The following is a 17,681-nucleotide window of genomic DNA, read 5'->3' on the forward strand; positions in this document are numbered from 1 at the left end:
TCAATTTTAGAACATTTTCATTACCCCCGCAAGAAACCCTATACCTCTTAGCCAACACCCCCCAATCCTGACGTCCCCCAACGCTAGGCAACCACTGATATATTTTCTGTCCCTCTAGATTTGTGTATTTTGTTCATTTTATACAAATGGAACCACACAATAAGAAGTCTTTTTGTGACTGGCTTCTTTCATGTAGCATAATGTAGCATTATTTATTTTTATTTTATTTATTTATTTATTTATTTTCTTGAGTTTATTTATTTTGAGAGAGAGAGGCAGAGAGAAAATCCCAAGTAGGCTCTGTGTTATCAGTGCAGAGCCTGACATAGGGTTCAAACTCACAAACCCGTGAGATCATGACCTGAGCTGAAACCAAGCATCCTCTAGCTTAACCCACCGAGCCACCAGGCGCCCCTCTTCTCCTTCCTTCTTATAAAGATTCCTGTGCTGGGGCACCTGGGTGTCTCAGTCCGTTAAGCATCTGACTTTGGCTCAGGTCATGATCTCGTGGTTTGTGAGTTTCAGCCCAGCATCGGGCTCTGTGCTGACAGCTTAGAGCCTGGAGCCTGCTTTGGATTCTGTGTCTCTGTCTCTCTCTCTGCCCCTCCCCCGCTCATTCGCGCTTAAAGATTCCCGTGCTTACATTTAGGGCACACCCAGATAATCTTAACATCCTTAATTTAATCACTTCTACGAAGTCGCTTTTGCCATACAAGGTAACATTGACCAGTTCCAGATTAGGATCTGAATATTTTGGGGAACCAATTTTCAGTCTACCAGACTCCTTGATTCTAATATTAGGAAATAAATCCATTAACCAATGGAATAGCAATGAAAAAACCTGGCTTGAGTATATCTGGTTGCTATCTTACCACTTCTGCCTGAGTGCCTCTTCAATATAAATCCTTTCAGTTCAGAAGGGAAAATTTTGGTTTGGAGTAGAGGAAGAGGAAGACCTTGGCACAGGATCCTAGTAACAATTTATGGAGAATTTCCTATGTTTCAAGAAATTTACATCTTTTATTTCTAAAAGATAATTTTGAAAAAATGGGCATTTTATAGAATAAGGAAATTGAAATCCACCAAGAGTAAACCACCTGTCCAAGCTCACAAGGACAATAAACAGCAGAGCTAGGATCTGAACTCAGGTCTGCCTAACGGGGACACCAAAAGCCCAGGACCTGGCTATCAATTTCAAACTGCCTCTTGAGAAATAGGAGCTCCCCAGCCTCTAATACGTTTCCCTCTTCATGACATTGACCCTGGTTGGTTATTAGGTCAGAATAACAACAAGGAGATGTTGTATACAACTCAGGCACCCCAGTTCAATCATCTGTGACGCCTCAGGGGCTAGAGTTCACAGTCTGTGCTTGGCACCCCCTGTCAGGGCTTTGACAGGCAATGTGTTTGTTAGACAGGATGTCCTTTCGAGGCTCAACCAAACAGCCCTAGCCCGTCTGAGCTGACCAGCAGAACAGGCCCCCAGGCTGAGTCACCGCCCAGATGTTTCACAACCTGTTTGTGCATTGAAGCAGCAGGAACAAGGAAGGTCACTCTGGGTGGCTAGTGTCTTCTTTAGCTCCTGGACAGAAAGGTGGCTCCCAGTACCATGTATAAGGAGATCTTGGCTCACCCTATGCCCGACCAATATTCAGCCAGAGGTTTCTTCGATTCTTCTAGGCTCTCTCTTTGACCAGAGAGAACCAAGAGAAGTTTCAACAAGCCTCAGTTCCTCATCTGTAAAATGGGAAATGTATGCATTTTTTTTAAAGATTTCATTTTTTATGTAATCTCTACACCCAATGTGGAGCTTAAACTCAAGAGTTGCACACTCCTCCAACTGAGCCAGCCAGGAGCCCCGAAAATGTATAAATATTTAAATTATTGTACATTCAACATGCGCCATATAATTTAATATTTACAGCAAACCAGTGAAGTAGATGCTATTATTTCATTTCACAAATGCAGATGCTGAACGTTAGAGATGTTCTATCACACAGCTAGCTAGTGAAAGGTCAAGAACTGACCAAAAAAAAAAAAAAAAAAAACTGACCACAAGTCTGTACAACTAAAGAGCTTGAAATAGCAAGAGGAAAGTCTAGCCAGTTTTTGGGCTTCCCATTCTATGCTGAGTCATTTAGGCAAGTCCCTTCTGCTCCTTAGACCTTGATTTCCCCATGTGCTCTATCAGGTTGGGGGGAGGGAGCTGAACTGGGCCTGAAAGCTCACTTTTAAGTCTATGGGCCTAAGGTTTCACATGAGAAGTTCTTTCCCTAAGTCACCCCTTTGGTATGGTCTCCATTTCCTGCACAGCCCATTTTTGCCTCTTTTGGGGGAAGAATAGACAACAGTGATGAATTCTTCTAACCTGGAGATCTCTCAGAAAGTCTCAGCTCTTGCTTACAGTTTTTTCATGACTTCCATTGAGCCATGTCCATATCCGCAGAACTGGGACGGCCACTATACCAGCAACCCAGTCACCGCACATACCACCCTGCGAGATGTGTCATGTACATTTCCTTTTATCTTCATAATGGCTGGAGGAGACGATGTCACTGCTTGAGGTCACCCAGCTTACAAAGGTGGAGTTGGCATCTCAGCCTAGGTGACGTGGGTCTGCTTCTTTGTCCTTTGCCACACTGCCCTTCTTCCTATCTCTTACTACTGATGGTGGGAGAATGGACTGAAACGAATTAAAAGCACTTGGTGAACTGGGGATTGCTATGCTCATGTGCACCATTAAGGGCTACCATTAGTTCTCTTTTTCTCACTGTAGTAGGAGCTGGGATCTGAGGCCTCAACCATTCTTGCATCTGCAGATAGCACGAAGGTGGGACCTTCTATGGGTTTTTGGTGCATAGTTGCCAATGGAGATAATTCCATTCACTATAAACAAACAAATGGCAGCAATTAACAAGCAGGAAGGACAACGATATTGAGAATTAGCTCCCTGGTTGACTGGTCCTTATGAAGGACCCTGTGCCCACTTCCTCCTTTGTTTATTGGCAGCTTTTCTCTGCCATGATGATTGTTGCCATTGCCACATTCTCACTCTTGCACCCAAGGAAATGGGAAGAAAGAACCCTAAGAGCAAGCAGAAAAGCCAGTCAAACACAATTCTTTATCACTTCTTTCCACTAAAATGTAGGCTCTGTCAGGGGAGGGATTGAGGCTGTCCTGTTTGTTCTTTTTATTTTTTTTTTTTTTTTTTTTGGAGCAAAAAAAAAGGTGATTTTATTAAAGCATGGGGTCAGGACCCATGGGTAGAAAGCACTGCCTGTTCTGCTTATTCTTATATTCCAAGAGCCCAGAACAATGCTTGGCCTACAACAGGCACACAGTTAAGTGTTGACTGAACGATATGTCACAGTGTGCTTGCTATGTCCATACAGGGACATACCAACTTTCCTTAAAATTTTCTTTACATTAGTTCTCTTTTTAATGCTTATGCCCTGCCCCCTCAGCCAGGTTACTTAAAGGCAGTGTCTGAAAACACCTATTACATGCTAAGCACCAGTACCATACATCTCTACCGGTATATATCATCTATATTCTATCTATCATCTATCTTCATAGCAATCTTTTCAAGTAGGTAATCTCCTTGTTTTACAGGTTAAGAAAGACTCAGAGTGCTCCCCTACTAGAACCTCCAAACAAGCTCTCAAGAAAGACTCAGAGAGAGGTGCCTGGCTAGCTCAGTTGGTACAGCATATGACTCTTGATCTCAGGGTTGTGAGCTCAAGTCTCATGTTGGGTGTGGAGCCTACTTAAGAAGGAAAGAAAGAGGGGCGCCTGGGTGGCGCAGTCGGTTAAGCGTCCGACTTCAGCCAGGTCACGATCTCGCGGTCCGTGAGTTCGAGCCCCGCGTTGGGCTCTGGGCTGATGGCTCAGAGCCTGGAGCCTGTTTCCGATTCTGTGTCTCCCTCTCTCTCTGCCCCTCCCCCATTCATGCTCTGTCTCTCTCTGTCCCAAAAATAAATAAACGTTGAAAAAAAAAAATTTTTTTTTAAATAAAAAATAAAAAAAAAAAGAAGGAAAGAAAGAAAGAAAGAAAGAGAAAGAAAGAGAAGGAAAGAAAGAAAGAAAGAAAGAAAGAAAGAAAGAAAGAAAGAAAGAAAGAAAGAGAAAGAAAGAAAGAAAACAGATTCAGAGAAATCAAGTACCAGCTCAAGGCCACACACCAGTACATAGCTGGGTCCAGATGTGACCTGCGTTTGCTTGTTTGTTAATCCATGTTTAACAGAGTACAAATCCCACAATGATATTGGGAATAGTTAAAATTTTAATTGATACTTGTCACCTGCCAAGTGTATCAGTCAATCCTTATAACAACCTTAGAGGAAATTACTAGTATTCTCTCCACTGGAGAGATGAGGGCATGAGGTTTGCAGAGGCAAAGTAACTTGCCCAAGTTTACATGGCTTAGACAGTGATACTTTAAACGAAAAAAAAAAAAATTTAGGGGCACCTGGGTGGCTCAGTCACTTAAGCGTCCGACTTCTGCTCAGGTCACGATCTCGTGGTTCATGAGTTTGAGCCCCATGTCAGACTCTGTGCTGACAGCTCGGAGCCTGGAGCCCGCTTCTGATTCTGTGTCTCCCTCTCTCTCTGCCCCTCCCCCGCACATGCTCTGTGTCTCTCTGTCTTTCAAAAATAAATAAATAAACATTAAGAAAAAATTTTTAAGTAAATTCTACCTCCAACGTGGATCTCGAACTCACAACTCGAAGATCAAGAGTCATATGTTCTACCAACTGAGCTAGCCAGGCACCCTGACAGTGAGAGAATTTTAACCCAAACAGCCTGACTCCAGGGCCCATCTTAAACCCTAAGCAAGAGTGTGTTAACCCACACCTTTCTGCTTCTCCATGGAATCTCCTTGGGCTCCTTTCTACCCTCTGGGCTGGACCCAGAGTCTCCTCCAGGAAATGTTTGAGTTGATAATGCAGATAATAGCATATGACTCTCTGGCCCAAGGAAGGGGTTAATGATGATGAAATCTTAGGGGACCAAAAGCAAACCCTCTTCCTTCTAAAGACAGCACATGGCAGACTCACAATGCTTCCAGCTCTGAGACTGGAAGACCACAACCTGCTCCAGAAGGCTGGTATGAGGAGTAAATGAGGGGTCCAGACTCACAAAAAGTGCTTCCAACAGAGCCTGGTATGGTACCCAGTAAGCAAGCACTAGAAGGGAGCTGTCAAAGGGCCTCCATCTAGGGAATTCGAGACCCAGTGGGTTAATTATCCTCAGGCAGAAACCACACTGATTTCCCCAGACAGACCTGAGAGGGGAGAAACCCAAACAGACAGTTACAGTTCAGCTAAAATAGGGCTAATCTTTAATCTTTTATGGATACATGTAACACATTAACTATTATAGCCTATCCCCTCGAGGCACCTCAACACCTGGTCAACCAGAGGCGGGGGTTAGGTTGGCTGGGCTAAGTGGAAAGGAGCAGGTAAATAGGCCAATTACCCTTCTGCAACAGACTTTCTTAGGTCCTTGCCTTGAGATTAAGAGGATGAAATGGCTGATGCTGCCTGTCATACAAGGGGTGGGGTAGGGAGATGAACTCTTGAGTCAGCAGCCAGTGAATATTACCAGGCACAAAATAACCTGGGATGTTTTACCGGACTCTCAGCAAACCAAACTCCTTAAGAGCAAGAATTGTATCATTTATTATTTGTCATTGGGTGTTTGCTGTTGGTAGTTACTGTTAATAATGATGCCGTCGTTTCCATAATATGAAAAAAAAAAATCCAAAGGTAAAGAATTACTAAGGCTAGATGTCTCTGTGAATTTTGAAGTCATAAAGGTTCAACTACCATATTTTTTCAACTTGAAGATGTACTTTGTGTCCATGTTTATCAGGCTTTGTCTTATAATAGTACTTGTAGATGGAGCTGTTTCTCAATTGCCTGAAATTCTGTTATTATGTAAAAGCTGTGACTTAGAGTGAATAGTGTCTAAGAATCAAGGTGATAGAATAGATCAATCTCCCACTCCAGGCAAGAATTCCTCCTACCATAATCTCTGCCTCAATACTTCTACTGAAAGGGAGTTTACTTCTCATCCAGACAGTCATTTTCACTCCTAGACACCAGCACTGGGGTCCCTATATGTGTTCTTCATATAAAGCTGAAATCTGTCTCCCTATAATTTCCACCCAGCATTTCTAATCCTGTCCTTTGGAACTACACAAAAGAAGTCAAATTTTTCTTAGAATCAGAGAATCTTAGGATAGTAAGCAAAATCTCTGGAGGCAGACAGATCTGAGTTTTAATACTGACTCTACCAGTTATTAGCAAGCAACTTAACTTCTCCCTCATCTGTCAAGTGGGTTAAAGTGCTATGAGATTGAAATGAGATTAATATGTATAAAGCCTCTGATACCTGATGCTCAATAAATGTCAGATACTTCCTTCCTCTTCTCCACCCTCTCATTCCTGATTTCATCATCATTTCATATACTTGAAGACAGATGTTATATTCCACCCTTCTCAAGTCTTTTCCAAATTAAACACTCCCCAGTTCCTAAACCATTCCCCTAATAGTAACTCTGATTCATTACATACCTACAACATACAGTATGTGTCATGCACTGCCAAAGGCCTAACAAGTTAAATAACTTGCCTGAGGCCACATAAGCAGCGTCTGGGATTCAAGCCTAGATCTGTCTGGCTCTAAAGCTACATCTTCAAATCTAGATCCTATAGTAGTGCTGTACAATTGCAATAAAATGCTAGCCACATATGTAATTCAAAGTAATCTAGTAGTTATATTTTAAAAAGTAATAAAAAAGGGAGAAATTAAACTTAATGATATATTGTATTAAATTCCAAATACCCCAAATATCAGTTCAACATGTGATCAATTTAAAAAGTATTATGCAGGATTCCCAGGGGGGTTCAGTTGGTTAAGCATCTGACTCTTGGTTTCAGCTCAGGTCGTGATCCCACGGTTCATGAGTTCAAGCCCCACATCGGGCTCCACTCTGACAGCGTAGAGCCTGCTTGGGATTCTCTCTCTCCCTCTCTCTCTCTCTCTCTCTGACCCTCCCCTGCTTGCTGTCTCTCTCAAAATAAATAAACAAACTTAAAAAAATTTAAAGTATGACACGACTTCACATTCTTTTTATCATAGTAAGTCTTCATAACCCCATGTATATCTTACAGCCATAGCAGATCTCAATTTGAACTAGCCAGATTTCAAGTGGTTAGTAACCACATGTGGTTTGTGGCTGCCACCCTGGATAGCACATACTAGAGCAAAATTGCAGTGTCCCTGGCCTGGAATCTAAGGACTTAGGTTTCCCACCCCCAAATCCAGTGCTGGCTAAATATAGGAGACCAAGAAAATCATTTAATAATCCTTCTGCTAACCTCTGTTTTCTACTAATCATTCTGTCAACAAAAACAACATTTATCAAGTGCCTGCACTGTGCCAGGCATTATTCCAGGAGCTGGGGATACTGCAGTGAACAAAACAAAGGCCCTGCTTTCACGGAGCTTGCTTATGACTTTAATGGGGTGGGGTGGATAAACAATTCAGTAAGTAAGCAGTATGTTGCCTAGTCAAACGTGCTATGAAGAAAAATAGAGCAGGAAATGAGGGAGGCACACTTCCTATAACTGCAAAAGACTTAAGATGAGAGTTATCTTTAACATGTTCAAGTAAGAGCAATGAGAAGAACGTGGCTAGAGCTGGGCTGGGGGGGCGGGGCAGGCACAGATGGGGATGGTGGGAATATGGTCAAAAAGGTAACATGTGATGGGGGCAGATCATGTAGGCATAAGGAGGACTTTGGATTTTGCTCTGAATGGAGGGATAACATGACTGATGCGGATGCTGGGGTTAATTAGATTGAAAAGCAATGGTTATACCTTTTCCATAGGACTACACATATAGGAATCAGCCAATAAATGTCAGGTGATTCCTGGGGAAATATTAGTTTGTAACACTAAGAGTGAGGGTCTAGCATTGCATATAATGGTGGTGTAGATCTATCTTAATTCCCATCAGGCCACTCTTGAGAGCTGATGAAGAAACTGTGTATAGGTACATGTGTCTGGAAATTCATACTGATGGTCTGCTGTCCCAATGAAGACTGCTTAAAAACTGGTCCTAACTAACTCTTTGAGCCCAGTCTGGTGACTGGCTGGGAAGCATTGATGTATAAACTTTTCTCCTCCTTTGCTGGCACTAACTGTAGTAACTGGGGAAATTCACTGTGGAGAAAGAGCCCAGGAATTCAGAAGGAAGCATGATAAAGAGACAAGCTTGGTGTCAGAAAGAACTGAACTTGTGAATGAGTTCTGCCATTTGCTGGCATTTGGCTTTGGGTAAGTCACCTTACCTCTCTAAACCTCTTTTTTTCTCTTCTGTAACATCGAGATGGTAATATGTACATTTTAGCAGTATTTGGCATATCTACACACATATAGTGACAAGTTATTGGTGTAGAGCAACAGTTCAATAATCGGTAGTAATTGTGATGTTTTCAACAAAATTTTTAAACACCTACTACACACAAAGCACATTATTATGAACTGAATGTTGTGTCTCCCCCCAAATTCGTACGTTGAACCCCTACCCTCCAATGTAACAGTACTAGGAGGTGGGGCCTTTGCGAGGTGATTAGGATTAGATGAGGTCATGATGGAAATGCCCCCCGTGAATAGAATTGGTGGTCTTATAAAAAGTCCTCTTATAAAAGTCCTGAGAAGTTTGCTTTACTCTGCTCTTCACCATGTGAGGATACAGGAAGTCAGCAACAGCAGCCCAGAAGTGGGATCTCACAGAACCCAACCCTGCTGGTACCCTAATGTCATACTTCTAGACTCCAGAACTGTGAAGAATAAATTTCTATTGTTTATAACTCACCCACTTGATGGCATTTTGGTATAGCAGCTCCAGCTAAGACACACATTATGTGAAGAAAATAATGATTCTTCCCTTCAGGATGTTCATAATCTGTACCAGGGAGATGAAACATGCACAAAATATATTCAATAAGACAGAATGTGCTTGCACAAATGAGATACAAGATATAAAACCAATAACAGTTACAACCATTTATTGATTGCTTACAATAAGCCAGCCACTGCGCTAAGTGTTTCATGAACATCTCATTTTATTTTTGCAAATTCCACCTTAAAAAGTACTATTTTTATCTCTGTTTCACAAGAAAGGAAGCTGAGGCCCAGAGAGGGGAAGTGAGTTGCCCAAGGTAGCACAGCTGGGTAGTGGCAGAGGACAGAAGTGAGGCCCATCCTAGGCTCCAGGCCTCACAGCCTCATCAGAAAAATCCATCCCTGTAACTCCTAGACTTTGTCCAAGTTTTACCATTTTGTTCACAGATTTCCTGTCCATCTTTCTCTTTTTTAATTTAACCCTACCTTGAAATGCCAGCTAAAATTTGGATAAATACTATGGTGCCTCAAAGGACCCTTAATTCACTGGACTTTCCAAAGTTGGTGTCTGTATATGAAAAAAAGAGGGCCAGCAATTTTGCAACCTCCTCCAGTCATTAGAGCGCTGAGAGCTTGTCATTCTGCCCAACATTGTGAATCACTAGGCAGATCAGGAGGCACATCCTAAGCCCTGGGGTATATGCAGCCTTAATAACCATCAGAGTCCTGTGCAAGGTCCAGTTGCTTAGCCATCTTGTCTTCCTGTTCTACACTCTTTCAGGGTGATCTCAATTATTCTCATGCCTTCAGCTACCATCTATGAGGCTCTGACTCTGAAATGACTACCTCCAGCCCAGGTCTCTCTCTTCTAACTCTGGCTGGGCACTACCACTTGTGTGTTTCATAAACACCTCATGCTCAATGTATCTACATATGAACTCACCTTTCCTGCCTCACCCACACTGCTTTGTGTTTCCTAGCTCAGAAAAAAAGCACTACCGTGGCCACCCAAGGTAGAAATCTAGACACCTGTGACTCCTTCTATCTTTAGCTCTGGTTAGTCATCAAACCATTCTGTATTTTTAAAATCTCTTTTTTCTTGCAATTATTTCTCAGCTGGAGTTGCGTCAAAGCTCCTCACTGGTCTTCTTTCTCCAAGCTCTCCTTCCTCAAACTTTTCTCCACATTGCAACCAGGGTGATCTTATTTTGTATTATTTATTTTGAGAGAGTGAGTGGAAGGAGCAGACAAAGGGAGAGAGAGAGAATTCCAAGCAGGCTCCTCAGTGCAGAGACTGATGCACGCTCGAACTCAAGAACTGTGAGATCATGACCTGAGCCAAATTCCGACACTTAACCAAATGAGCCACTCAGGGGTCCCCCGGGTGATTTTTTTAAAGCTCACAAATGTTTAGACTGGCATGCAAATTCTTCCGGGATTGGGGCCTTACTCCTTCCCTGGACTCGTTTATTTTGGCCCCTAACCTCAGATTCTATATCCTAATTCTACTTAACTCTGTGTCCTTTTGTACATGCTGTTCCCCTCACCTGAAACTCCCTTTCCTCCCTTCTTTATCTAACACCTATTGATCCTTCAGGTTACTCTGGGCTTTGATGACCTTTTCCAGGAATCCTTCATTGATGCCCCCACGATGGATCAAGTGTCCTGCTTGCTTCCAAAGCAGCTGAGCTGCTGATACCTCATTTTTCTATTGAATCAAATCACATGGTACAGGCTCCGTAGTTTGACCCTCTGATTCCCACAACGTGCCTATAAACTCTTTTGAGGGTACAGATGGAGTCAACAGCAAACAGAAAGTCTGGAACAGTCTAGACTTTCAAGAAATGTTCAATTAAAAAAATGAATGGGAGGTGGTGTAGGTAACAGCAGGGAAACTAGAGCTAGAAGTGCAAGTACAGTAAAGTAATTAAGAGAGAGGGCTCTGAAGTCAACCATCTTACGTTTGTATCGCAGTCTCTCCGCTCCTTTGTATGCCAACAACTCGTTGCCTGGGTTTCCCCATCAGTGAAATTACAGTAATGATTGTACGTGGCTCGTAGGGCTGCTGTGAGGATCAAATATTAAATTTTGATATTCTGTTCAGTATTGTTTGCATTAAATTTGTAACATATTGCATTAAAATATTATTTATCTTAGCCGCTGTCTTTCTTTCTTTTTTGGCACCAACATTTTCATTCACCCACTTTCCTGCTCTCTTTCAACATTATAAACATGAATGAAACATTACAAACCAAATTAATCTTTTTGATCCAAGGTTTTGTTAGGAACTATTATGTTACAAAGAGGTGGCAAATCTATGCCTACTTTTATGATTCTCTGGCGCCTCTCAGCCTCTGGCTGTCACTTCTCTTGTCCTTTTTCGGCTGTCCTTAACAGCCACTGAATTTCTGGTGTCCCTTTGATTCTTTCATTCCAGGAGAATGCCTCATCCACTTCACTCTAGTCCTCACTTTGTCCGCACCTTATACACTCAACACAAATCAACGTTCAACAAACATTCGTTGAATTTACTTATCTCCCTATATTTTCAACTTGAAGTAAAATATATACAGTAAAGTGAACAAATATTAAGTGTTTTGCTAAGCTCCCCAATTGTTCAGAACATTATACTTCGCAGTAAAGGGTGTCTTTTCACCCTCTCTCCTCTGCTTTCTGCAGCTCCCTCCCCCAGGCTCTCTTTTGCCTGTCAAGAGATTTCCTAAGGCAAAACTTTCCAGGTCGTCGAACTTGAAAAAATATTTTCCTACAGGGTGGCCTATGACATCAACGACACCGGTAAATCCCAGAGGAACGCTCCAAAAAAAGGCGCCATCTCCCATACAGCAGCAAGGCATCTTGCGCATGCGCTTCTGCTTGCGAGCCAGAAAAGAGGAGCTTTTTATCCCTTCTCGGCACCCTTACGTCGGTGTGGAGATTTACGTGACGACCGCCTCTTGCCGGAAATGGAAAGACGAAGAAGAGGTGTTGCAACACCCAGAGGGCTTTAACTTTAGGGCTGGGGGCTAATTGTCGTTTAAAGGCTCCGACGTGCTGGGGTGAATATATTACCCATTTTGCGAGTAGAGACTACAGCGCGCTCGGAGGTGTGTTTCTAGTGTAAGTGGACACGTGTCTTTGATGCTGACTTAAGGGACCTAAACCATCCTCTTAAAAACACTTTCCGCCTCGCTGGCTTTGAAAGGCGTTTTCAGGGAGGCGGAACGCCTAGATTTTAGTCTGATCCAAGCTCTGCCACCGACTTCCTGTGTCCTTGGGCCCCTCTCCCAAAGACACAATATTTTCATCTATAAATTAAAGAGTAGACAAAGTCTCTTAAGTCACTTTTCGGGTCTGAATGTTATCGCATGCCCGAGTCACAAAGTCTTGGAGGTGAAACAGTTGGCCCCATTTTATAGGTAAGACATTGAGTTCCAGGGTGAGAGGATTGATGACTTCTTCAAGATTGCACAGAAAACTTTTAGAGATTTCAGACTTTGAGACTAGAAGATTATGCTGTAACTCCATGACCAAGTCTCCTGTGTATATTTCTGTATCATCAGTTCCTGAAACGGGCCTATACCAGCTACTCAAAAAGTTTGAATGGGTAAATGAATATTTTGATGTCAAGGCCAATGACTCGAGCAGATCTGTTGTCTCTCCATCCTTCTGATGTATTAACAGTGTAACTCTTCTTCAGGTGTTTCTTGTGCTTTACTTGACTGGGGACTCCGAAATCAGTTCTGTTGTTTTCAACTTAATCGGAGACCATGGAGGCACCTCCAGTCACCATGATGCCTGTCACCGGAGGCACCATTAATATGATGGAGTACCTGCTGCAAGGTAAGTGAACAAGGCAACTTAGATGGCCCGTTTTCCTCTTTCTGTTCAGCATCTGTGGAGGTGAGAGGCTGTTAAAGGCAACCTGCATAATTTCTGGCACCCAGTAGACAACAACTTTTTAAAGTTTAAATGTTGGGGCGCCTGGGTGGCTCAGTCGGTTAAGCGTCCGACTTCAGCTCAGGTCACGATCTCGCGGTCCGTGAGTTCGAGCCCCGCGTCGGGCTCTGGGCTGACGGCTGGGAGCCTGGAGGCTGCTTCCGATTCTGTGTCTCCCTCTCTCTCTGCCCCTCCCCCATTCATGCTTTGTCTCTCTCTGTCTCAAAAATAAATAAACGTTAAAAAAAATTTTTTTTTTCAAATAAAAAAAATAAAGTTTAAATGTTAATTATGGTCACAAACACGTAACATTAAATTAAGTGTACAGTTCAGTAGTGTTAAGTGTATTCGCATTGTTGTATAGCTGATCTCTAGAATTGTTTTATCTTGCAGAACTTAAACTCCGTACCAGTTAAACACTAATTGCTCCTTTCCCCTCCCCTCAGCCCTTGGTAACCACCTTTCTGCTTTGTTTCTGATCTTGACTACTTTAGATACATCATATGAGTGGAATCATACAGTGTCTTTTTTTTTTTTTTTTTTTTTTTCCCAACGTTTATTTATTTTTGGGACAGAGAGAGACAGAGCATGAACGGGGGAGGGGCAGAGAGAGAGGGAGACACAGAATCGGAAACAGGCTCCAGGCTCTGAGCCATCAGCCCAGAGCCCGACGCGGGGCTCGAACTCACGGACGGCGAGATCGTGACCTGGCTGAAGTCGGACGCTTAACCGACTGCGCCACCCAGGCGCCCCTCATACAGTGTCTTTTTGACTGGCTTATTTTACTTGGCATTAATGTCCTTAAGGTTTATCCCTATTGTAGCGTGTGACAGGATTCCCCCTTTTCAAGGCCGAATAACATTTTATTGTGTGTAAATACGTTTTCTTTACCCATGCATCTGTCATTTGGGTTGCTTTCACTTCTTGGTTATCGCGAATAATGCTACAGCAAACATGGGTGTGCAAATCTCTCTTCAAGATCCTGCTTTGAATTCTCAATATGTGCACAGAAGTGGGATTATTGGATCATATGGTGATTCCCTGATACTGTTATTAGCTCCATCTTATAAATCAGGAAATAGGTAAAGCAGTTTTCCCAGATGAGAAAACTCCAGAGAGGGTAGTGATTTTCAGGAGGTCATATAATGTTTAGTGGAAGAGTTTAGTCGTTAATTCAGATTATTCTTGTAATAACTTAGTATGAACAACATAAGGTTATTCCCATTCCTCGGGCTACCTCTCATTCAGTCCTTCCCAACTCAGTCAGTGCCACTGTCATTCACCAGTTGCAAGAACGAAACATTTAGGAGTCAGTCTCTGTTTTTCACTTTACTCCCATAGCTAGTCCATCTCTAAGTCTTACTCATTTTACTTCCAAAGTATATTTAAATTTTTTTAATGTTTATTTATTTGTTTTGAGAGAGAGAAAGAGAGCACAAGCAGGGGAGGGGCAGAGACAGAGGGAGAGAGAGAGTCCCAAGCAGACTCCGCACTGCCAGTTCAGAGCCCGATGCAGGGCTTCAACCCACAAACTGTGAGATCATGACCTGAGCCAAGATCAAGAGTCAGACGTTTAACTGACTGAGCCACCCAGACGCCCCCCAAAATATATTTTAAATATGTATTTTCTGTGCCTGTAGTACCACATCCTGGTTTATCATCACTCTTCTGACCTACTTTCGTAACCTTTTACTCACTACATTGCTTCCACTTTTGATTATCTGTCTCTTTCCAAATAACAGTCCATCTTTTTAAAAAATTGTCTTATTGGGGCACGTGGGTGTCTTATTCGGTTAAGCATCTGATTCTTGATCTCAGCCTGGGTCTTTTTTTTTTTTTTTTAAGATTAAAAAAATGTTTATTTATTTTTGAGAGAGAGTGAGTGGGGGAGGGGCATAGAGAGAGGGAGAGAGAGAGAAGAGAGAGAGAGAATCTCAAGCAGACTCCGCACACTGCCACATTTTGCCATATTTGCCTCTTTTTTTTTTTTTTTGCTACTTTTTTTCCTTTTTTAAGATTTTGTTTTTAATCTCTACACCCAACATGGGGCTCAAACTTAACACTGAGATCAAGAGTCGCATGCTTTACTGAATATGCCAGCTAGGCACCCCTTTTTTGCTATTCTTAAAGAAAATCTCTGACGTTATAACATTTTACCCCTAAACTCTTCAGTTTGCATCTCTAAAAAACAAAGATATTTTTCTTTAAAAAAAAAAAAATGTCTATTTATTTTTGAGAGAGGGAGTACACATGCAAGTGGGAGAGGAGCAGAGAGAGGGAGACAGGGTTCAAAGCAGATTCCACACTGACAGCAGAGAGCCAGATGCAGGGCTCAAACTCACAAACCGTGAGATCATAACCTGAGCCAAAGTCGGACGCTTAACCAACTGAGCCACCCTAGATGCCCCAAAGGATAATTTTCTTCATAGCCCTAATGCCATTATTATTATCTTAAGAAAATTAATAATATATTTCTTTTTTTAAAATTTTTTTTTTCAACGTTTATTTATTTTTGGGACAGAGAGAGAGCATGAACGGGGGAGGGGCAGAGAGAGAGGGAGACACAGAATTGGAAACAGGCTCCAGGCTCTGAGCCATCGCCCAGAGCCCGACGCGGGGCTCGAACTCACGGACCGCGAGATCGTGACCTGGCTGAAGTCGCACGCTTAACCGACTGCGCCACCCAGGCGCCCCATATATTTCAATATCATCTAACATCTAGTCCATATTCAAAAGTTTCCCCCCAGTTGTCCCCAAAATGTGTTTTGGAACCAGGATGCAATCAAGTTTTATGCGTTAGATTTGATAATTGTGTCTCTTAAGTCTCTTTTAATTTGGATCAGTCTCCCCTCATTCACACTTTTTTTCTTCATGACCGTGTCTTGTTGAAGAGTCCATACCACTTTTCCTGGAATGATTCTTTTATAGTATAAATCGGTCATGTCTTTCCCTGTTTTGTTGAAAATAAAGTGTGGAGCTCATAGCTGCCCTGGTGACCTTGGGGTAAAATACCACCCTCACCAGAGACTGTGTGTAAGGCCTACACACTGTGGCCCAGGCCACATCCCCCTTTCACTGGTGTCTTCCTTCTCACTCACTGCACTTCAGGCGCACTGATACCTTTTCATTTTCTTGAATTCCCCAGCTCCTTTCCTGCCTCTGTGCCATAGAGCTTAATGATCTCTCTGCCTCAGTAGTTTTCTCCAGCTCTTCAAATAACCATCTCATTTTCATCCTCAGGTCTCAGCTCTGTTATATCCCCTTAGGGAGACCTTCTCTGACTCCCACCCCTCAGGTCTTTTCTCCACCCCCACCAATAGCTCTCTATCCCACCCCCCTTTTATTTCCTTGTATTTCTCTTCACATACTTATTTATTTTTTGTTTCCCCCACTAAATTCTAATCTCCATGAGGACATAGACCTCTACTTCCTAGCATAGTGCCTGGAATTCAAGTATAGGTTGAGGGGGTACCTGGGTGGCTCAGTCAGTTGAACGTCTGACTTCTGCTCAGGTCATGATCTCCAGTTCATGAGTTCGAGCCCCACATCGGGCCCAATGCTGTCAGCTTGTGGCCCACTTCGGATCCTCTCTCCCTCCCTCTCTGCCTCTCCCCCACTCTCTCTCTCTCAAAAATAAATAAACATTATTTAAAAAAAAAGAAGTATAGGTTGAATGAACTTAAACACTTAAAAAGCTCTAATGTTTGAGGAATGAACAAACACGTCTGATACTGTCCCGAATGTAGGGTACAATGTATTGAATGTAGGACCTGTTCTCTGCTCCCATGATCTTCCATCCTGTATTTAATCTGTTATTGCTTTTCCTACAACACTGTCCATTGCCAAAAATTCATTCCTTTGAGTCCCATTATCAATGTTTACCACGGTAACAGTATATACTCTTACTTTAACAGATTTATTCAATAAACATTTGAATATGTTCCTAGCAGTGGAGGAAGAAAAATGAATAAAGTATCAATGCACAGGGGAGTCTGGGTGGCTCAGTCAGTTATGTGTCCAATTTCGGCTCAGGTCAAGATCTCATGGTTCATGGGTTCGAGCCCTGCGACGGGCTCTGTGCTGACAGCTGGGAGCCTGGAGCCTGCTTCTGATTCTGTGTCTCCCTTTCTGCCCCTCCCCAGCTCATGCTGTGTTTCTTTCTGTCTCTCAAAAATAAAAAATGTAAAAAAAAAAAAAAAAATTAAAAATTAAAAAAAAGTATCAATACACAATTGATATATTGAAAGATGACAAAAGAATCGGAGTAATAATGCTAAAAGAAACTAAAGCAGGGAGGTGGAAAGTGATTGGAGGGAGACCTGCAGTCTTCATTTAGGGTGATTAGAAAAGATGTCTCTGGGGCGCCTGGGTGGCGCAGTCGGTTAAGTGTCCGACTTCAGCCAGGTCACGATCTCACAGTCCGTGAGTTCGAGCCCCGCGTCAGGCTCTGGGCTGATGGCTCAGAGCCTGGAGCCTGTTTCCGATTCTGTGTCTCCCTCTCTCTCTGCCCCTCCCCCGTTCATGCTCTGTCTCTCTCTGTCCCAAAAATAAATAAACGTTGAAAAAAAAAATTAAAAAAAGAAAAGAAAAGATGTCTCTGATAAAGTGATACTTGAGCAAAGACTGAAAGAAAGTGATGGGATGAGGCATGCAAATACTGGTGAGAAAAAAGTTCTACGTGTAGGGGATAAGGGAAGGGGCTCTGAAGAGCAATACTTTATCAAATACTTGGCATTTTCAGGGAGTAGCAGGAAGATCACTGTGGCTGGAGAGAGTGATGTAGGGGGATAGTGAAGGAAATAATGCTGGACTGGTAGAGACCACAATGTA

General features: G+C 42.7%; 1 protein-coding gene and 1 long non-coding RNA gene across 12 annotated transcripts in view; one reads left to right on the forward strand and one right to left on the reverse strand.

Moving 5' to 3' along the window:
* Window positions 1–541: 541 nt before the first annotated feature.
* On the reverse strand, window positions 542–11,763 carry LOC123597474. 2 transcript variants are annotated; one of them, XR_006712133.1, is made up of 4 exons: window positions 11,684–11,763; window positions 8,887–8,976; window positions 2,369–2,886; window positions 542–1,737 (listed from the first exon to the last, which is right to left on the reverse strand). It is a non-coding gene; the product is annotated as an uncharacterized LOC123597474 (long non-coding RNA). The 2 variants fall into 2 exon arrangements; XR_006712132.1 differs by lacking the exon at window positions 11,684–11,763 and adding an exon at window positions 9,859–10,209.
* A 73-nt stretch (window positions 11,764–11,836) lies between these two features.
* LOC123597470 (mediator of RNA polymerase II transcription subunit 18) overlaps window positions 11,837–17,681 on the forward strand; it is a 134,815-nt gene continuing 128,970 nt past the window's right edge. For 3 of the 10 annotated variants that reach the window (XM_045476296.1, XM_045476301.1, XM_045476302.1), the window contains exons 1-2: window positions 11,866–12,032; window positions 12,613–12,755. In XM_045476296.1, coding sequence (XP_045332252.1) covers window positions 12,683–12,755 — 73 coding nt within the window. In that variant the 5' untranslated portion in view covers window positions 11,866–12,032; window positions 12,613–12,682. Of the gene's footprint in view, window positions 12,520–12,612; window positions 12,756–17,681 lie in introns of all 10 variants that reach the window. The other 7 variants (XM_045476313.1, XM_045476315.1, XM_045476316.1 and 4 more) reach the window with 7 other exon arrangements.

The sequence above is a fragment of the Leopardus geoffroyi genome, chromosome C1 (assembly GCF_018350155.1).
Source record: "Leopardus geoffroyi isolate Oge1 chromosome C1, O.geoffroyi_Oge1_pat1.0, whole genome shotgun sequence".
NCBI lineage: Eukaryota > Metazoa > Chordata > Mammalia > Carnivora > Felidae > Leopardus > Leopardus geoffroyi.